This window comes from Stegostoma tigrinum, unplaced genomic scaffold (assembly GCF_030684315.1).
Source record: "Stegostoma tigrinum isolate sSteTig4 unplaced genomic scaffold, sSteTig4.hap1 scaffold_501, whole genome shotgun sequence".
Classification (NCBI taxonomy): domain Eukaryota; kingdom Metazoa; phylum Chordata; class Chondrichthyes; order Orectolobiformes; family Stegostomatidae; genus Stegostoma; species Stegostoma tigrinum.
Window position 1 is genome coordinate 35001 of NW_026728432.1, and position 21183 is coordinate 56183.

Consider the following 21183-nt stretch of genomic DNA (forward strand, 5'->3'; position numbering starts at 1 on the left):
GTGAACGGGGAAGGGGTTCGGGTCCATGGGGACAGTGTAGAGCGGGAGTGAACGGGGAAGGAGTTTGGGTCCATGGGGACGGTGTAGAGCAGGAGTGAATGGGGAAGGGGTTTGGGGTCCATGGGGATGGTGTAGAGCGGGAGTGAACGGGGAAGGGGTTCGGGTCCATGGGGACAGTGTAGAGCGGGAGGTGAACGGGGAAGGAGTTTGGTCCATGGGGACGGTGTAGAGCAGGAGTGAATGGGGAAGGGGTTTGGGGTCCATGGGGATGGTGTAGAGCGGGAGTGAACGGGGAAGGGGTTTGGGTCCATGGGGACAGTGTACAGCGGGAGTGAACGGGAAGGAGTTTGGGTCCATGGGGACGGTGTAGAGCAGGAGTGAACGGGGAAGGGGTTTGGGGTCCATGGGGAAGGTGTAGAGCGGGAGTGAACGGGGAAGGGGTTCGGGTCCATGGGGACGGTGTAGAGCGGGAGTGAACGGGGAAGGGGTTCGGGTCCATGGGGGACGGTGTAGAGCGGGAGTGAACGGGGAAGGGGTTTGGGTCCATGGGGACGGTGTAGAGCAGGAGTGAATGGGGAAGGGGTTTGGTCGGTTTCACTGTTGCTGCGGTGCCCCTCCAGCTACACGTAACTCCAGTCCGAGAAGCAACACACACACAGACACAACAGACTGCAGCTAATGGAGGTGAGAGACCGAGTGAGCATGCAAACAGGAATCGAGGGCGCGTGTGACAGTGCAGGGGAGATGGAACAAACCAAAAATGAATGCGGGGGGGAGAAAATTCAACTCACTAGAAACTCAGAATTAATATTATAATAACAAAGCAAATCCTCGGAATCAAGTACTGGTACTGCAGTGAACTGAAAGACACAGAGAGAAAGAATCACACGGGTTACACATAGCAGCAACGGATTACAATGTAGACCCTGGGCCATTTACACAACGAGATCTCGATCCATTGGGTCACCGGGCCCAGGAGGGACAGACGGAGTTGAATTCGGATAAACACGAGGAGTCACTAAAACGAACATGGGGCAGGGCTTATACAATGAAAAGTAGGGTCTGGGGAGGGGGGGTGTCGTACAACAGAGAGACCTGGGTGGGGGGGGGGGAGGTGTTGTAGAACAGAGAGTCCTGGGGGGGCGGGGGATGCTCAGGGACATAACCCTTTGAAGTTGGCGTCACAGGTAGACAGGGTGGGGAAGGGGGCGTTCGGCGCGCTGGCCTTCATCGCCTGGACCCTCTGAGTGTAGGGGCTGGGGACGTCACGCTGAGGTTGTACAGGGAACGTTGGTGAGGGCCTCTTCTGGAGCGCTGTGCCCCAGCTCTGGTCGCCGCCCCCCCCCCCCCCCCCCCCCCCCGCCCCATTATAGGAAGGGTATTATTAATAAACTGGAGGGGGTTCGGGAGAGATTCACCGGGACGTGGCCGGGAATGGAGGGGCTTGAGTTATAGGGAGAGGCCGGGGCTTTGCTCGCTGGAGGCTGAGGGGGGGGGGGGCCTTATAGAGGTTTATAAAACCATGAGGGGCATGGAGAGGGGGAATAGGGAAGGTCTTTACCCCCCAGGGGTAGGAGGTCCAAAACTAGAGGGGCATAGGTTTAAGGTGGGGGTGGGAGGGGAAAGGGACCTGAGGAGCAACGTTTTCACGCAGGGGATGGTCCGTGTGTGGAATGAGCTGCCAGAGGAAGTAGTGGATGTGGGAACAGTGGCAACGTTTAATAGACATTTGGACGAGGACATGGACAGGGAAAGGTTTGGGGGGAGATGGGCTGGGAGCAGGCAGGTGGGACTCTTCTCCCTCGGGATTATGGCTGAGTTCTGTGTTGTATGACTCGATAGCGGGGGCTAAGGGAATCAGGATGTGTACAGGTCCACTGGGGGGGTCCGGGCAGTGTGTGGGGGTGGGATTACTGAGAGGATATGCCCACCCTGGCCCCACCCCTCATTTTTGGGGGCGGCGGGTATCTAGAACGAGGCAGGGTACCAGAATGTGGGGTGTCCCATTGAATGTGGAGGTGTTGAGGATTTTCATCTGGAAGGTGGGTGGGGGAGCCTTTGGGATTCCTGCTGTCCTGGGAGATTTTGGTCGGGGGGGAGGGAGGGGTGGTGGCTGCTGGAGGGGAAGCAGACAGGAGACAGAGGCTGCAAATAGAATGGGGCAGCAGGACACAGGGCCAAACAGCCTGTCGCTGATCCTCATCCACGGGAAGGGACACTGCCACATTCGAGGGAGTTGGGAGCCAGCCCTGTACCTCCTCAGGGGCAGCAAAAACTCATCACCTCGCGCTCCGAGAGGGAGGGAGGGAGCGTGGGGCGGGGTGGGGAGGGAGCGGGAGTGTGATATTTGCATGGGTGAAGTCCCATTACAACTGGGGAACCAGCATGTGCCTGAGCTGGGGGTGGGGTGGTGCTGGGAAGTGTGTATGGGGAGGACTGAAGCAAGGGGATGGGGCTGGAGAACAGCGAAGGTTAAAGGGAGAACAGGAATAGGGGTAGGGGGTTGGGGGGGTGGGGGAATGGTGATTTTCCCAACAGTCGAAACGGGAGCTTGGCTTTGACACAGACAGCAACAGGACATCGACAATCAGCAAAAAGCGACCCAACAACAGCACGTAACATGCAACAAGTCACAGGGGGTCTCACCGGCTTCATTTCAATTTCAGCCCTCCCCTCCACCGGGACCCTGCCCCACTGCCCACCCACCAACACACAGGGGGAGACCGATCGAGGGGGGAACGGGGTAAGGAACCAGAGGGGGAGACGGATGGGGGGGGAAACGGGGGTAAAGAACCAGAGGGGGAGACGGATGGAGGGGGAACGGGGTATGGAACCAGAGGGGGAGACGATGGAGGGGGAACGGGGTAAAGAACCAGAGGGGAGAGACGGATGGAGGGGGAACGGGGTAAAGAACCAGAGGGGGAGACGGATGGAGGGGGAACGGGGTATGGAACCAGAGGGGGAGACGGATGGAGGGGGAACGGGGTAAAGAACCAGAGGGGGAGACGGATGGAGGGGGAGCGGGGTATGGAACCAGAGGGGGAGACGGATGGAGGGGGAACGGGGTAAGGAACCAGAGGGGAGAGACGGATGGAGGGGGAACGGGGTAAGGAACCAGAGGGGGAGACGGATGGAGGGGGAACAGGGTAAAGAACCAGAGGGGGAGACGGATGGAGGGGGAACGGGGTAAGGAACCAGAGGGGGAGACGGATGGAGCGGGTAATATCTTTGGAGTTATTGCAACCAATTGTGGGATAATTGGCACATTTTGGGGGTGGGGAAGGGTGGTGGGGAGAGACAGGGTAGTGGGTGGCAGGTGGTGGGGGGGGCTAGAATGGGTAGTGGGTGGTGGTGGGCAGGGAACAGACTCCACCCTGCGACCCGCGAGAGGGCACCAGGCTGCCCGGACATACATACCAACTGGAGGGGAGTCTCCTGGGCTGTTTCTTCCGGCATCGGAGAGCTGGGCTCCTGCTTCGGGCACTGCGGGGGGAGGGGCGGGGGGTCAGCAACAGTGTAGAACGTACAGCGGTTCGCCTCCACGAACCCGCGCCTGCGCGTCCCCTTCCCAGCACAGAAGCAGACCCGGAACCCCACGATGGTGCCCAATGCTGGCACTGGCGCGCCTCCTCCTCGTCACACCTACCCGAACGACACCGTTTTTGCCTGCTATTCAGATGCAGCGTGCCTCACCGAAATGTTTCGGGGCTGACTGGGACAGAATGCAGGCAACAGCGTCACGGCTGCAGGTGGGCCAAATCGAGAGGTCTGTTCCAGGGCCAAGAGGGACGAGGTCGTGGCCAGGATTGGAAGGTGTGAGCTATAAGGGAGAGCCTGGGGCGTTTTATTGTCCCCACTGGATCTGAGATTAATGGCGAACCTATTAGCTGGGTATAAACTCACAAGGGGTATAGCTAAGATGTAAGGTGGGTGTGTTTTCCTCCAGAGTAGGGAGCAGGGCAGGCTGGCATGGGGACCGGTTTCGCTCGGGAGAAGGGTTGGAGAGAATGGGCCGAAGGGTCTGTCTCCCGTGCCCCTCACGACTCTAGCAGCTTTGGGGGTCGGGGGAGAAGCTGCTCTGGGCCCGACAGAAGTCGGCGGGGGGGGTGCAGGGTATAACCGGGGCAGGATGGGGGGTTGGGGGGGGAGGCGGGCGGTATCTGGCAGGTGGCAGGGCTGGTTTTGAGGGGTGGGCTGGACCATGCTTGCCCCTCTCCGAGTCTCCCGCGCTGGACCCCAGGCCCTCCCACCGACCGTTCCCCAAGTGGAGACGCTTCGGAATTGCCTCCCCTGGCACGGACCAGAGGCAGGGGGGATGGAACACCCCGCCCCCGCCCCCCCGCCAACTCTGCGTGGCAAGTTGCCCTTCAGGTCCCTTCCCCCCCCTCACCCTAACCATATGCACCTCTCGTTTCAGTCTCCCCTACCCCAGCAGAAACTACTCCCCCTTGTGCACGCCTCTCGCGACTTCTTAAGCCTCCAGGGAAAACAGCCCCAGCCTGTCCCTGTAGCTCCAACATCCCTGGAAATCCTTTCTGGACATGAGGCATGTACCTCAATCTTGTGCAGCTCCACCACCTCCTCCTGCTCCTCCTCTTCCTGCTTCACTTCCTCCAGAACGGCTTCCTCCACAACAGGGGGTTCTGGCTTGATTTTTCTCTGCGAACGAGGAAAAGACAGGGTGGGGGTGAGACGGCGAGAGAGACAGGCAATTCGACTGGGCGAGGCTTCGGCTCGGCCAACAGTTCTGCCACGCGCAGGGTAAGCAGGGGACCGACAAAAGGCGGCAGCGCAGGCCATTCAGCCCGCAGCACCAGCGAGATGGAGGGGTGGGAGGGTTAGAGTGGGGCAAAATCCAATCAAAGGGAGGGAAGTGTGAGGCTTGCCCTGCAGCAGGAGGGAAATATTTCCTCACCGGAGGCTTCTTCACCACAGTTTGAGTCTCACGCTTGACTTTCTTCTGTAAGTGAGACAGAAAGAATCAACATGGGAATTCACCAGCTCCACGTTTACCGCTCCCTCGGCACTGACCCTCCGACAGCGCCCGCTCCCTCAGCACTGACCCTCCGACAGCGCCCACTCCCTCAGCGCTGACCCTCCGACAGCGCCCGCTCCCTCAGCACTGACCGTCCGACAGCGCCCACTCCCTCAGCGCTGACCCTCCGACAGCACCCACTCCCTCAGCACTGACCCTCCGACAGCGCCCGCTCCCTCGGCACTGACCCTCCGACAGCGCCCATTCCCTCAGCACTGACCCTCCGACAGCGCCCACTCCCTCAGCGCTGACCCTCCGACAGCACCCACTCCCTCAGCACTGACCCTCCGACAGCGCCCACTCCCTCAGCGCTGACCCTCCGACAGCGCCCATTCCCTCAGCACTGAACCTCCGACAGCGCCCGCTCCCTCGGCACTGACCCTCCGACAGCGCCCGCTCCCTCGGCACTGACCCTCCGACAGCGCCCGCTCCCTCGGCACTGACCCTCCGACAGCGCCCACTCCCTCAGCACTGACCCTCTGACAGCACCCACTCCCTCAGCACTGACCTTCCAACAGCACCTGCTCCCTCAGCACTGACCCTCCGACAGCGCCCGCTGCCTCAGCACTGACCCTCCGACAGCGCCCGCTCCCTCAGCACTGACCCTCCGACAGCGCCCGCTCCCTCGGCACTGACCCTCCGACAGCGCCCGCTCCCTCAGCACTGACCCTCCGACAGCGCCCCACTCCTGCTTCGTTATTGTGGGCCTTACCATAGCTTTCTTCAGGCCTTCGAACTGTGATTTCACCTTTTTCTGGATGGGAAGATAAAAGTCAGGGCGTCAGATTAGCCAGGCCTCAGACTAAGTGTTCGCCCTTAGCATTGCTTTGAGACATTAACATCGCTCTGTCTCCAAATGGAGGCATGAAATACACTGCCCCCCACCATCTCCCACCTTCTGGCCATGGGCCACACGGTCCCCACTCCCCGTAACCATCGCAGCTCACCCATCACCCACCCCACCTACCCCCCCCACTCCAAATACCCCACCCACAGAGGCAGGAGTTTCACACATTTAGTTGCTGTTAATTGATTCACTCACAGGACATGGGCATAACTGTCTGGGGGCATGTGGTCTGCTTGAACTGCTGCACTTCTGCCCTCCATGAGGGAGGGAGTTCTAGGATTCTGACCCTGAAGGAACGGCCCCTAACATTCCCAGTTGGGATGGCGTGGGAAGTGGGAGGAGTTTCGGAGGGGTGCTCTCTCGTCCTTCCGGGGGGGGGGGGGTAGAGGGTATTGGGGTTGGTCGGCGCTGTCGGAGGAGCCTCGGCAAGTTGCTGTGGTGCACCATGTAGACGGTACACAGTGCTGTGGCTATGCATCGGTGTTGCAACTCAGCCAAGCATTCATAATGAGCCCAGCTACATCGGTGGTGGAGGGAGGGAGTGAGTGTTGCAGCTCAGCCGAGCATTCCGAATGACCCCAGCTACATCGGTGGTAGGGGGAGGGAGGGGAGTGTTGGAGCTCAACCGGGCATTCCTTCGAGCCCTGCTATATTGGCAGTGGAGCAAGGGAGTGTTGGAGCTCAGCCGAGCATTCCTCATGAGCCCAGCTATGGCGGTGGTGGAGGGAGGGGAGTGTTGGAGCTCAGCCGAGCATTCCTCATGAGCCCAGCTATGGCGGTGGTGGAGGGAGGGAGTGTTGGAGCTCAGCTGAGCATTCCTCATGAGCCCAGCTATTGTGGTGGTGGAGGGAGGGTGTGTTGGAGCTCAGCCGAGCATTCCTCATGAGCCCAGCTATGGCGGTGGTGGAGGGAGGGCGTGTTGGAGCTCAGCCGAGCATTCTTCATGAGCCCAGCTATGGCAGTGGTGGAGGGAGGGACTGTTGAAGGTTGTGCGGTGGGGTTATTGTGTCAATCAAGCAGGGGGCTGGTAGGGCTGCTTTGGCCCTGGGCGGTGTCAAGCTTCTTGTGTGCTGTTGGAGCTGCCCCCTTCCAGGGCAAGTGGGGAGTGTTCCCTCCACCTCCTGCCTTGTTCCCTGCATATTCCCAATCCAATGTAGTGCTCCATTTGTATTCCTGCTTACTCGCTCAAACACCGACACACACACACACAGATACAGATACACAGACACACACACACCAGAGAGAGAGAAACAGACACACACACACACACACACACACACACACACACACACACACACACACACACACACACACACACACTCCCACAGACACACACACACTCTCTCTCTCTCTCTCACACACACACACAGACACACACAGAGACACACACACACACCCACAGAGACACACACACAGAGACAAACACACACTCACTCTCTCTCTCACACACACACACACACACAGACAGACACACACACACACACACACACACACAGACAGACACACACACAGACACACACACACACAGACACAGACAGACACAGACAGACACACACACCCACACACACACACAGAGACACAGACAGACAGACACACACACACTCTCTCTCTCACACACAGACACACACACACACACACACACACACACAGACACACACACACTCTCTCTCTCTCACACACAGACACACACACACACACACACACACACACACACACACACACACACACAGACACACACACACAGACAGACACACTTACCTTTGGTTGTACCGTCGTGTTCCGGCATGTCGTCTCTGCTTTTATGTCCCTCTGCAGCGAGAGAAACAGAGAGTGAGAGAGAGAGAGAAACAGAGAGTGAGAGAGAGAAAACAGAGAGTGTGAGAGAGAGAAACAGAGAGTGAGAGAGAGAGAAACAGAGAGCGTGAGAGAGAAACAGAGAGTGAGTGAGAGAGAGAAACAGAGAGTGAGTGAGAGAGAGAAACAGAGTGAGAGAGAGAGAGAGAGACACAGAGAGAGAGAGAAACAGAGAGTGAGAGAGAGAGAGAAACAGAGTGTGAGTGAGAGAGAGAAAAACAGAGTGAGAGAGAGAGACAGAGAATGAGAGAGAGAGAGAGAGAGAAAAACAGAGAGAGAGAGTGAGAGAGTGAAACAGAGAGAGAGAGAAACAGAGTGAGTTACAGAGAGAAAAACAGAGTGAGTGAGAGAGAGAATGAGTGAGTGAGACAGAGAGAGACAGAGAGTGAGAGAGAGAGAGAGAGAGAGAGAAAGAGTGAGAGGCAGAGAGTGAGTTAGAGAGAGAAAAACAGAGTGCGTGAGAGAGAGAGAGAGAGAAACAGAGAGTGAGTGAGAGAGAAACAGTGAGAGAGAGAAACAGAGAGTGAGAGAGAGAAACTGAGAGTGAGTGAGAGACAGTGAGTAAGAGAGAGAAACAGTGAGTGTGAGAGAGACACACAGTGAGTGAGAGAGAGAGAGACAGAGTGAGAGAGAGAAACAGAGTGAGTGAGAGAGGCAGACAGTGAGTGAGAGAGAGACAGAGTGAGTGAGAGAGAGACAGAGTAAGTGAGAGAGAGACAGTGAGTGAGAGAGAAAAACAGAGTGAGTGAGAGTGAGTGAGAGAGAGGCAGAGAGATAGACAGTGAGTGAGAGAGAGAGATAGAGAGTTAGTGAGTGAGAGAAAGAGACAGTGAGCGAGAGAGAGACAGAGAGTGAGAGAAAGAGACAGTGAGCGAGAGAGAGACAGAGAGTGAGTGAGAGAGAAACAGAGAGTGAGTGAGAGAGAGACAGAGTGAGTGAGAGAGAGAAACAGAGAGTGAGTTAGAGAGAGAAAAACAGAGTGAGTGAGAGAGAGAGAGAGAAAGAGAGACAGTGAGTGAGAGAGAGACTGAGTGAGTGAGAGAGAGAGAGGCAGAGAGATAGAGAGTGAGTGAGAGACAGAGGCAGAGAGATAGAGAGTGAGTGAGAGACAGAGAGAGAGAGGGAGTGAGAGAGAGACAGAGAGTGAGTGAGAGAGAGTGAGTGAGAGAGAGTGAGTGAGAGACAGAAAGAGTGAGTGAGTGAGTGAGAGAGAAACAGAGTGAGAGAGAGAGAGAGAGAGAGACACAGAGTGAGTGAGAGCGAGAGAGACAGAGAGTGAGTGAGACAGAGTGAGTGAGAGAGAAACAGTGAGTGAGTGAGAGAGAGAAACAGAGTGAGAGAGAGAGAGAGAGAGTGAGTGAGAGCGAGAGAGAGACAGAGAGTGAGTGAGATAGAGAGTGAGTGAGAGAGAAACAGATTGAGTGAGAGAGAAAGAGTGTGAGAGAGAAAGAGTGAGTGAGAGAGAAAGAGTGAGTGAGAGAGAAACAGACTGAGAGAGAGAGAAACAGACTGAGAGAGAGAGAAACAGAGTGAGTGAGAGAGAAACAGAGAGTGGGTGAGAGAAACAGAGAGTGAGTGAGAGAGAAACAGAGTGAGAGAGAGAGAGAAAAACAGAGTGAGAGAGAGAAACTGAGAGTGAGTTAGAGAGAGAAAAACAGAGTGTGAGAGAGAGAGAAAGACAGAGTGAGTGAGAGAGAGAGAGGCAGAGAGATAGAGTGAGTGAGAGAGAGAGACAGAGAGAGAGTTGGGACGAGCTGGAGGCGGTGGAGGGATGGGGTGGAGACACACACACACACACACACACACACACACACACACACACACACAGGGTGGAGGCTGGGTGGATGGGGTGGAAGCGGGTGAAGGCGGGGGAGGGATGGGGTGGAGACACACAGACAGACACACACAGACACAGACAGACGCACACACACACTCTCTCTCTCTCTCTCTCTCTCACACACACACACAGACAGACACACTTACCTTTGGTTTTACCGTCGTGTTCCGGCATGTCGTCTCTGCTTTTATGTCCCTCTGCAGCGAGAGAAACAGAGAGTGAGAGAGAGAGAAACAGAGAGTGTGTGAGAGAGAAACAGAGAGTGAGAGAGAGAGAGAGACAGAGAGTGTGTGTGAGAGAGAGAGAGAGAGAGAGAGAGACAGGGAGTGAGAGAGAGAGAGAGACAGAGAGAGAAACAGTGAGAGAGAGAGAAAAACAGAGTGAGAGAGAGACAGAGAGTGAGAGAGAGAGAGACAGCGAGTGAGTGACAGAGAGAGAGACAGAGAGTGAGTGACAGAGAGAGACAGAGAGTGAGTGAGAGAGAAACAGAGTGAGTGAGACAGAGAGAAACAGAGAGTGTGAGAGAGAGAGAGAGAGAGAGAGAGACAGACAGAGTGAGTGACAGAGAGAGACTGAGTGAGTGAGAGACTGAGTGAGTGAGAGAGAGAGAGACACTGAGTGAGTGAGAGAGAGAGACACTGAGTGAGAGATAGAGAGAGAGACAGAGAGTGAGTGAGAGAGAGAGAGACAGAGACAGAGCATGAGTGACAGAGCGAGAGAGACAGACAGAGAGTGAGTGACAGAGAAAGACAGAGAGTGAGTGAGAGAGAAACAGAGAGTGAGTGAGAGAGACAGAGAGTGAGTGAGAGTGAGAGAGAGAGACACAGAGAGAAACAGGGAGTGAGTGAGAGAGAGAAACAGAGTGAGTGTGAGAGAGAGAGACAGACAGTCAGCTCACAGAAACGCCAAGAGCGAGGACAGACAGGGACAGAGTGAGAAAATGAGAGTGAGACAGGAGAGAGTGATGAGCGCGCGCAACAGTGAGCGAGAGAGGCCGAGTGAGACAGAGGGAGACTGAGAAAGAAAGACAGTGAGACTGAGAAAGAGGGGAGCGGCGTGAGTGGGATGTGCAGGGGCAGAGGGTCATGGGGGTATACGCCAGCTTGTGGCACAGATTGATACTGGCAGGTATGATGTGGTGGGCATCACGGAGACGTGGCTGCCAGGGGATTGGGGATTGGGTTTGGGAGCTGAATATGCAAGGGCACACATCCTATCGAAATGACAGGCCGGGGGGTGGGGTTGTCTTATTACTAAGAAACGGAATTAATCTGAAAAGCAAGGAATGATGCTGTGTCAGATGACGTAGGATCTGTGCGGGCAGCGTTGAGAAACCACAAAACGAGGGGGAAGATAAAACCCCATAAATGAGAGTTATGTGCAGGTGTCCAGCCAGGAGTTAGAAGCTGGGGCACAAAATGGGCCGGGCGTGAACGGAGGGCAAGGATCAGGAGGGATTTCAATGTGCAGGTGGAGTGGGAAAACCAGGCTGGTCTCGGACTGCAGCAATTTGTGGAGTTGGCTTTTCAGCGCAGCTCATGGCGGAGCCCACAAAGGAACGGGCACTACTGGATTTCGTGTTGTGCAGTGAGGCAGACTTGGTAAAGGAGGCAGTGGCCATCAGACGGTAGGATTTCCTCTGCAATGTGAGGGGGAGATGCTGGATAAAGGTGATTCCAGAGATACGAGGGAGGAGTTGGGCAGGACTGACTGGAAGAAGAGGCTAGCAGGAAAGAGAGTGAACAGCAATGGCAGGAATCTCCGGGAGTAATTCAGGAGACGCAGCAAAAATTCATCCTTCAGAAGAAACAGCATTGTACAGAGAGGATGAGGGATCCACGGATAACTAAGTCCAGGATAGAATAAAAGCAAAAGAGAAAGCATATAGTGTGGCGAAGGACAGTGAGAAACCAGAGGACTGGGAAAACCAACAGCGGACAACAGAAAACAGAGAAATAAGGACGGAATAGATTAAAACTGTTGGTAAGCTAGCCAGTAATATGAAAGGCATAAGAGTTTCTTTAGATATCTAAAGGGCGTAGGGCCACTGGAAAATGATGCTGGAGAACGGCGAAGAAGGGAATGTTTGAGGCACTGAAATAATTACTTTGTGTCACTCTTCACAGTGGAAGACACGAGTATTCTCCCAAAATTTGGAGAGTCGGTGGTGGGGCAGAGCCGAGTACAGCGGCTGGAAAAGGTGCGAGTAAAACCGATGGGTATGAACTCACCTGGAGCAGATGGGCTACACCCCAGAGTTCTGAAGGAGATGGCCAAAGGGATAGCGGTGATCTTCCAGAAATCACTAAGCCCCCAGGAAACTGGGAAATTTGCTATTGTAAACCCCTTGCCCCTTTTAAAAAGAAAATGCGGCTAAAAGGTGGAAAATTACAGGCCAATTGGCCTGATCTCGGTCGTGGGGAAGATTGTGGAGTCCATTGTAAAGGGTGAGGTTTCTGAATATTTGGCAGTGTATGGTAGAGCAAAATCAGCATGGTTTCATCAAGGGAGGTCATGCCTGACCAATCTGCGAGAATTCTTTGAGGAAGTAACGAGCAGGGTAGACCAAGGAGAGCCAATGGATGTTGTCTACCTGGGATTCAGGACGCAGAGTAAGAGAAGGGTCCACAGTGTTAGTGGGAAGGTGCTAGTATGGATAGAAGATTGGCTCTCTGAAAGGGGTCTTTCTCAGCTAACTAGTGGTGTTCCCTAAGAGCCCACAACTTTATACAGTCATGATCTCAATGATGGAACTGTCGGCATTCTGGCTCGGTTCGCAAACAATACAGGGACAAGGCAATATTGGGGAGGCAGGGAAGCTACAGAAGGATTTAGTCAGGTTAGGAGAGCAGGCAAAGAAATGGTAGATGGAATACAGCGTGGGAAAGGTGTTAGGTCACGTGCTTTGATTGAAGGATAGAGACATAAAATATTTTCTAAATGGGGAGAAAATTCAAAAATCCAAAGTGCAGAAGGACTTGGGAGACCCTGTCCAGGATTCTCTTGAGGGAAACCTGCAGGGAGAGTCAGTAGTTAGGAAGGAAAACACAATGTTGGCATTTATTTCGAGAGGACTGGAATATAAAAGCAGGGGATACTTCGGAAAATTTATAAAGCTCCAGTTATTTGGAATGGGGGTGGGAGAGGGGAGGGGGCAGAGGCGGGGGGGACGGGGTGGAGGCGGGGGGAGGGGTTGAAGGCTGGGAGGGGGAGATGGTGGGGACGGGGTGAAGCTGGGGAAGGGGTGGGGGGGGCTGGCACACCCTGTTCCGTCTCTCCCGGTGCCTCACCAGCTTGTGGCATCGCCTCTTCACGCACTTCCAGGTCTTGGCGGGCTCCGAGCTCCGGAATAAGCAGCCCCGACAAACCCCGCAATCAGTGGCCACGGTGCAGCCGGCACACTCTCCGCAGCCAAAACGCTGGTGGGGCGGGGGGGGAACCAGACAGACAAACCAGTCAACGCCAAGGTAGGCTGGTGCCCCCCAGCACGCCCTCGAGGACGCATCTCCGCGCACTGCGCTCCCAGCCCCAGTTCTTCAGGCCGTGGCCGTACCCACCCACACCCACCCCTCGCCCATGTGGTGTAGGGAAACAGTGCCCTACCCCCCCAACGCCCCGTCACCCCTGACTCCAAGCGGTGTAGGGGACTCAGTGCCCCACGCGCCCCCCGCCACAACCCCAGTTACGACCCTGTAAGAATGGCCGCTATCATTCCCAGTCAGGATGATCTGGAGGTGGTGGGGGGGGGAGGATTATCTCGGAGGGGAACTTGCAGGGGTTGTACCCCCTTCCCCGTCTTTCCGGGGTTCAGGGAGGGGTCGGGGCTGGAAAGTGCTGTCGGCAGCCTCAGTGTGCCACTGCGGTGATCTGAGCAGTACAGGGGCGTGTGTGACAGCAGGCTCTGGGAGGAAGGGATCGTTGGAGATCAGCCGAGCATTCCTAATGAGCCCAACTACGTCGGTGGAGAGTGAGTCTGTTGGAACTCAGTCGAGCATTTCTAATGAGCCCAGCTATGTCGGTGGGAGGGAGTGTGTTGGAGCTCAGCCAAGCATGCCTAATGAGCCCAGCTACGTCAGGGGGTAGAGGGAGGGAGTGTTGGAGCTCAGCCGAGCATTCCTAATGAGCCCAGCGATGTCGAAGGTAGGGGGAGGGAGCGTTGAAAGGGGGGTGGCTAGTGCATTGATTGAGCTGGGGTTTGGTGGGGGCGCTGCTTTGTCCCAGGATGGTGTTGAATTTCTTGGCTGTTTGTCAGAGGTGCCCTCTTCCAGGGACAAGTGGGGAGTGTCCCCTCAGCGGGGAGAGGGTTTGGTTGTTGGAGCTGGGAGTGGGGGGGGAGAACGGGAGATACTTGCTGCGGGACTCCAAACCTTTGAGCTGCTCTTGTAGCCGCTACATCGATACGGGGCTGGGGTCACAGTTCAGTTTCTGCTGAATGAGTAACCCCCAGGATGTTGATAGTTGGCGGGGGGGTGATATTTGGTGATGGTAACGCCATTGAACATCAGAAGGGGGAGGGGATGCGATGGTTAGATTCTCTCTCGGTGGAGATGGGCATAGCCTGGCATTTGTGTGGCGCGAATGTCACTTGTCAGGCTTGAAGCCTGGATATTGTCCAGATCTTGTTGAGATGAGCTGCACAAGATGGAGGGGGAGGGTGTAGTGGAGGTTGGCGGGGGGGGGGGGGGGGAGTGGGTGTAGTGGGGGGTAGGTGTACCAGAGTGGGGAAAGGGGGGTAGCGGAGGTGGGAAGGGTGTAGCGGAGGGGTGGGGAGGAGGGAGACGGTGTACCAGAAGGAGGGGGAAGTGGGTGTAGTGGGGAGGAGGGTGTAGCGGGGGGTGGGTGGGGGAAGTGGGTCCAGTGGAGGTGGGGGGAGGGTGTAGCGGGCGGGGGGGGAGTAGAGAGTGTAGCGGATGGGGGAGGGAGATTAGCCTGTAGCCAACTAGAAGCCTCGAGGTGGAGAGGGGAAGGGGGTTGCGAGACAGCAGGCCCGTTTGGACCCTCCCCGCACCAACAAACACACAGCGACACGCACCTTGTAATAGTTCATCTTGCGACCCAGCTCTCGGCGTCTCGCTGCAAAAAGGGAGAAACAGAAACGTTTCACACCACATCAAGGGAACAGGCTGCACCAGCACGGATCGCAATGAGGGAGCGGGGCGCTGTCGGAGGGGGTCGGTGCCGAGGGGAGCGGGGCGCTGTCGGAGGGGGTCGGTGCCGAGGGGAGCGGGGCGCTGTCGGAGGGGGTCGGCGCCGAGGGGAGCGGGGCGCTGTCGGAGGGGGTCGGCGCCGAGGGGAGCGGGGCACTGTCGGAGGGGGTCGGTGCCGAGGGGAGCGGGGCGCTGTCGGAGGGGGTCGGTGCCGAGGGGAGCGGGGCGCTGTCGGAGGGGGTCGGCGCCGAGGGGAGCGGGGCACTGTCGGAGGGGGTCGGCGCCGAGGGGAGCGGGGCACTGTCGGAGGGGGTCGGTGCGAGAGGAGCGGGGCGCTGTCGGAGGGGGTCGGCGCCGAGAGGAGCGGGGCGCTGTCGGAGGGGGTCGGCGCCGAGGGGAGCGGGGCACTGTCGGAGGGGGTCGGTGCCGAGGGGAGCGGGGCGCTGTCGGAGGGGGTCGGCGCCGAGGGGAGCGGGGCGCTGTCGGAGGGGGTCGGCGCCGAGAGGAGCGGGGCGCTGTCGGAGGGGGTCGGCGCCGAGGGGAGCGGGGCGCTGTCGGAGGGGGTCGGCGCCGAGGGGAGCGGGGCGCTGTCGGAGGGGGTCGGCGCCGAGGGGAGCGGGGCGCTGTCGGAGGGGGTCGGCGCCGAGGGGAGCGGGGCGCTGTCGGAGGGGGTCGGCGCCGAGGGGAGCGGGGCGCTGTCGGAGGGGGTCGGCGCCGAGGGGAGCGGGGCGCTGTCGGAGGGGGGTCGGCGCCGAGGGGAGCGGGGCGCTGTCGGAGGGGGTCGGCGCCGAGGGGAGCGGGGCGCAGTCGGAGGGGGTCGGCGCCGAGGGGAGCGGGGCGCTGTCGGAGGGGGTCGGCGCCGAGGGGAGCGGGGCGCTGTCGGAGGGGGTCGGCGCCGAGGGGAGCGGGGCGCTGTCGGAGGGGGTCGGTGCTGATGGGAGCGGGGCGCTGTCAGAGGGGGTCGGTGCTGAGGGGAGCGGGGTGCTGTCGGAGGGGGTCAGTGCTGAGGGGAGCGGGGTGCTGTTGGAGGGGGTCGGCGCCGAGGGGACCGTGCGCTGTCGGAGGGGGTCAGCACCGAGGGGAGTGGGGCGCTGTCGGAGTGTCAGCGCCGAGGGGAGCAGGGCGCTGTCGGAGGGGGTCGGCGCCGAGGGGGACCGTGCGCTGTCGAAGGGGGTCAGCACCGAGGGGAGTGGGGCGCTGTCGGAGTGTCAGCGCCGAGGGGAGCAGGGCGCTGTCGGAGGGGTTCAGCGCCGAGGGGAGCGGGGCGCTGTCGGCACAGAGGGGAGCAGGGCGCTGTCGGAGCGTCAGCGCCGAGGGCAGCAGGGCGCTGTCGGAGGGGGTCGGCGCTGAGGGGAGCGGGGCGCTGTCGGAGGGGGTCGGTGCTGAGGGGAGCGGGGCGCTGTCGGAGGGGGTCAGTGCTGAGGGGAGCGGGGTGCTGTCGGAGGGGGTCGGCGCCGAGGGGAGCGGGGCGCTGTCGGAGGGGGTCGGCGCCGAGGGGAGCGGGGCGCTGTCGGAGGGGGTCGGTGCTGAGGGGAGCGGGCGCTGTCGGAGGGGGTCGGTGCTGAGGGGAGCGGGGTGCTGTCGGAGGGGGTCAGTGCTGAGGGGAGCGGGGTGCTGTTGGAGGGGGTCAGTGCTGAGGGGAGCGGGGTGCTGTTGGAGGGGGTCGGCGCCGAGGGGACCGTGCGCTGTCGGAGGGGGTCAGCACCGAGGGGAGTGGGGCGCTGTCGGAGTGTCAGCGCCGAGGGGAGCAGGGCGCTGTCGGAGGGGGTCGGCGCCGAGGGGGAGCGGGGCGCTGTCGGAGGGGTTCAGCGCCGAGGGGAGCGGGGCGCTGTCGGCACAGAGGGGAGCAGGGCGCTGTCGGAGCGTCAGCGCCGAGGGGAGCAGGGCGCTGTCGGAGGGGGTCGGCGCCGAGGGGAGCATGCGCTGTCGGAGAGGCTCAGCGCCGAGCGGACCGTGCGCTGTCGGAGGCGGTCAGCGCCGAGGGGAGCGGGGCGCTGTTGGAGGGGGTCGGCGCTGAGGGGAGTGGGGCGCTGTCGGAGGGGGTTGGCGCCGAGGGGAGTGTGCGCTGTCAGAGGGGGTCGGCACCGAAGGGAGCATGCGCTGTCGGAGCTTCAGTGCCGAGGGGAGCAGGGCGCTGTCGGAGGGGTTCGGCGCCGAGGGGAGCAGGCGCTGTCGGAGGGGGTCAGCACCGAGGGGAGTGGGGCGCTGTCGGCACAGAGGGGAGCAGGCCGCTGTCGGAGTGTCAGCGCCGAGGGGAGCAGGGCGCTGTCGGAGGGGGTTGGCGCCGAGGGGACCGTGCTGAGGGGAGCGGGGTGCTGTTGGAGGGGGTCGGCGCCGAGGGGAGCATGCGCTGTCAGAGGGGGTCAGCGCTGAGGGGACCGTGCGCTGTCGGAGGGGGTCGGCGCCGAGGGGAGTGGGGCGCTGTGGGAGGGGGTCGGCGCCGAGGGGAGCGGGGCGCTGTGGGAGGGGGTCGGCGCTGAGGGGAGCGGGGCGCTGTCAGAGTGTCAGTGCCGAGGAGAGCAGGGTGCTGTTGGAGGGGGTCGGCGCCGAGGGGAGCGTGCGCTGTCAGAGGGTCGGCGCCGAGGGGAGCGGGGTGCTGTCGGAGGGGTTCAGCGCCGAGGGGAGCGGGGCGCTGTCGGAGGGGGTTGGCGCCGAGGGGAGCGTGCGCTGTCAGAGGGTCGGCGCCGAGGGGAGCGGGGCGCTGTCGGAGGGGGTTGGCGCCGAGGGGAGTGTGCGCTGTCGGAGGGGGTCGGCGCCGAGGGGAGCAGGCGCTGTCGGAGGGGGTCTGCACCGAGGGAAGCGGGGCGCTGTCGGCACAGAGGGGAGCAGGGCGCTGTCGAAGCATCAGCGCCGAGGGGAGCAGGGCGCTGTCGGAGGGGGTCGGCGCCGAGGGGAGCATGCGCTGTCGGAGAGGCTCAGCGCCGAGCGGACCGTGCGCTGTCGGAGGCGGTCGGCGCCGAGGGGAGCGGGGCGCTGTCGGAGGGGGTCGGCGCTGAGGGGAGTGGGGCGCTGTCGGAGTGTCAGTGCCGAGGGGAGCGGGGCGCTGTTGAGGGGGTAGGCGCCGAGGGGAACGGGGCGCTGTCGGCGCGTCAGTGCCGAGGGGAGGAGGGCGCTGTCGGAGGGGGTTGGTGCGGAGGGGATTGTGCGCTGTCGGAGGGGGTCAGTGCTGAGAGAGCGGGGTGCTGTCGGAGGGGGTCGGCGCCGAGGGGAGCGGGACGCTGTCGGCGCATTAGCGCCGAGGGGAGCGGGGCGCTGTCAAAGCGTCAGTGCCAAGGGGAGCGGGGCGCTGTCGGAGGGGGTCAGCGCCGAGGGGAGCGGGACGCTGTCGGAGGGGGTCAGCGCCGAGGGGAGCGGGGTGCTGTTGGAGGGGGTCGGCGCTGCCAGAGCGTCAGTGCCGAGGGGAGCGGGGTGCTGTCGGAGGGGGTCAGCGCTGAGGGGAGCGGGGCGCTGTCGGAGGGAGTTGGCGCCGAGGGGAGCGTGCGCTGTCAGAGGGGGTCATCGCCGAGGGGAGTGGGGCGCTATGGGAGGGGGTCGGCGCTGAGGGGACCGGGGTGCTGTCGGAGGGGGTCGGCGCCGAGGGGAGCATGCGCTGTCGGAGGGGGTCAGCGCCGAGGGGACCGTGCGCTGTTGGAGGGGGGTCAGCGCCGAGGGGAGTGGGGCGCTGTTGGAGGAGGTCAGCGCCGAGGGGAGCGGGGCGCTGTCGGAGGGGAGCGTGCGCTGTCAGAGGGTCGGCGCCGAGGGCAGCGGGGCGCTGTCGGAGGGGGGTCAGCGCCGAGGGGAGTGGGGCGCTGTCGGCACAGAGGGGAGCAGGGCGCTGTCGGAGCGTCAGCGCCGAGGGGAGCAGGGCGCTGTCGGAGGGGGTTGGCGCCGAGGGGAGCATGCGCTGTCGGAGAGGGTCAGCACCGAGGGGAGCGGGGCGCTGTCGGAGTGTCAGTGCCGAGGGTAGCGGGGCGCTGTTGGAGGAGGTCGGCGCCGAGGGGTGCGGGGCGCTGTCGGCACAGAGGGGTGCGGGGCGCTGTCGGAGCGTCAGTGCCGAGGGGAGCGGGGCGCTGTCAAAGCGTCAGTGCCAAGGGGAGCGGGGCGCTGTCGGAGGGGGTCAGCGCCGAGGGGAGCGGGGCGCTGTCGGAGGGGGTCAGCGCCGAGGGGAGCGGGGTGCTGTTGGAGGGGGTCGGCGCTGCCAGAGCGTCAGTGCCGAGGGGAGCGGGGTGCTGTCAGAGGGGGTCAGCGCCGAGGGGAGTGGGGCGCTATGGGAGGGGGTCGGCGCTGAGGGGACCGGGGTGCTGTCGGAGGGGGTCGGCGCCGTGGGGAGCATGCGCTGTCGGAGGGGGTCAGCGCCGAGGGGACCGTGCGCTGTTGGAGGGGGGTCAGCGCCGAGGGGGTCAGTGCCGAGGGGAGCGGGGCGCTGTCGGAGGGGAGCGTGCGCTGTCAGAGGGTCGGCGCCGAGGGCAGCGGGGCGCTGTCGGAGGGGGTCAGCGCCGAGGGGAGTGGGGCGCTGTCGGCACAGAGGGGAGCAGGGCGCTGTCGGAGCGTCAGCGCCGAGGGGAGCAGGGCGCTGTCGGAGGGGGTTGGCGCCGAGGGGAGCATGCGCTGTCGGAGAGGGTCAGCACCGAGGGGAGCGGGGCGCTGTCGGAGTGTCAGTGCCGAGGGTAGCGGGGCGCTGTTGGAGGAGGTCGGCGCCGAGGGGTGCGGGGCGCTGTCGGCACAGAGGGGTGCGGGGCGCTGTCGGAGCGTCAGTGCCGAGGGGAGCAGGGCGCTGTCGGAGGGGGTTGGCGCCGAGGGGACTGTGCTGAGGGGAGCGGGGTGCTGTTGGAGGGGGTCGGCGCCGAGGGGAGCATGCGCTGTCGGAGGGGGTCAGCGCTGAGGGGACCGTGCGCTGTCGGAGGGGGTCTGCGCCGAGGGGAGTGGGGCGCTGTCGGAGGGGGTCGGCGCCGAGGGGAGCGGGGCGCTGTGGGAGGGGGTCGGCGCCGAGGGGAGCGGGGCGCTGTGGGAGGGGGTCGGCGCTGAGGGGAGCGGGGTGCTGTCGGAGGGGGTCGGCGCCGAGGGGAGCGGGGTGCTGTCGGAGGGGGTCGGCGCCGAGGGGAGCATGCGCTGTCGGAGAAGGACAGCGCCGAGGGGAGCGGGTGCTGTCGGCACAGAGGGGAGCAGGGCGCAGTCGGAGGGGGTCAGCGCCGAGGGGAGCGGGGCGCTGTCGGAGGGGGTTGGCGCCGAGGGGAGTGTGCGCTGTCAGAGGGGGTCGGCGCCGAGGGGAGCATGCGCTGTCGGAGCATCAGTGCCGAGGGGAGCGGGCTGCTGTCGGAGTGTCAGCGCCGAGGGGAGCAGGGCGCTGTCGGAGGGGGTCGGCGCCGAGGGGAGCAGGCGCTGTCGGAGGGGGTCAGCACCAAGGGGAGTGGGGCGCTGTCGGCACAGAGGGGAGCAGGCCGCTGTCGGAGTGTCAGCGCCGAGGGGAGCAGGGCGCTGTCGGAGGGGTTCGGCGCCGAGGGGAGCATGCGCTGTCGGAGAGGGTCAGCGCCGAGCCCACCGTGCGCTGTCGGAGGGGGTCGGCGCCGAGGGGAGCGGGGCGCTGTCGGAGGGGTTCAGCGCCGAGGGGAGCGGGGCGCTGTCGGAGGGGGTTGGCGCCGAGGGGAGTGTGCGCTGTCGGAGGGGGTCGGCGCCGAGGGGAGCAGGCGCTGTCGGCACAGAGGGGAGCAGGGCGCTGTCGGAGCGTCAGCGCCGAGGGATGGGCACATGGTACCGTACCTCGACACTCTGCACAATAGAATTTGAATTTCCTCTTCCGGGGCCCGAACATCACACCGGGCACCCACTGCTGGCAATCCTCACAGCACCTGTACCAACACACAACGGGGAGAGGAGTGAGAGTGAGCAGGACAGAGGGGGACAACGGGGTGGGGTGTGGAGAGGGCAGAACCGGGTCGGGTGTGGAGAGGGGAGAAGGGGGCGAGGGGGTGGGGGGGGGCGAGGGGGTGGGGGGGCGAGGGGGTGGGGGTTGGGGGGAGAGGGGGCGAGGGGGTGGGGGGAGAGGGGGCGAGGGGGTGGGGGAGAGGGGGCGAGGGGGTGGGGGGAGAGGGGGTGGGGGGGCGAGGGGGTGGGGGGGGGCGAGGGGGTGGGGGGGAGTTGGGAGAAGGGGGCGAGGGGGTGGGGGTTGGGGGGAGAGGGGGCGAGGGAGTGGGGGGAGAGGGGAGAAGGGGGCGAGGGGGTGGGGGGAGAGGGGAGAATGGGGCGAGGGGGTGGGGGAAGAGGGGAGAATGGGGCGAGGGGGTGGGGGAAGAGGGGAGAATGGGGCGTGGGGGTGGGGGGGAGAGGGGAGAAGAGGGCGAGGGGTTGGGGGTGGGGGGAGAGGGGAGAAGGGGGTGAGGGGTTGGGGGGGGGGGAGAGGGGAGAAGGGGGCGAGGCGGTGGGGGAGTGGGGAGAAGGGGGCGAGGGGGTGGGGGGAGAGGGGAGAAGGGGGCGAGGGGTTGGGGGT

The 21183-nt window shown here is 62.1% G+C and overlaps 1 protein-coding gene across 1 annotated transcript in view; it reads right to left on the minus strand.

Moving 5' to 3' along the window:
• The window catches only part of LOC125449985 (methyl-CpG-binding domain protein 1-like), a gene marked incomplete at both ends in the record, with an annotated part of 27991 nt that extends 7446 nt beyond the window's left edge, over positions 1–20545 (minus strand). Inside the window, 10 exons of the mRNA XM_059644099.1 lie at positions 792–860; positions 3418–3483; positions 4555–4659; positions 4916–4960; positions 5748–5789; positions 7641–7691; positions 9720–9770; positions 12864–12992; positions 14606–14646; positions 20457–20545. Of these exons, the coding sequence (XP_059500082.1) occupies positions 792–860; positions 3418–3483; positions 4555–4659; positions 4916–4960; positions 5748–5789; positions 7641–7691; positions 9720–9770; positions 12864–12992; positions 14606–14646; positions 20457–20545 (688 nt within the window). The remainder of the gene's footprint in view (positions 1–791; positions 861–3417; positions 3484–4554; positions 4660–4915; positions 4961–5747; positions 5790–7640; positions 7692–9719; positions 9771–12863; positions 12993–14605; positions 14647–20456) is intronic.
• Between the last annotated feature and the right edge of the window lie 638 nt (positions 20546–21183).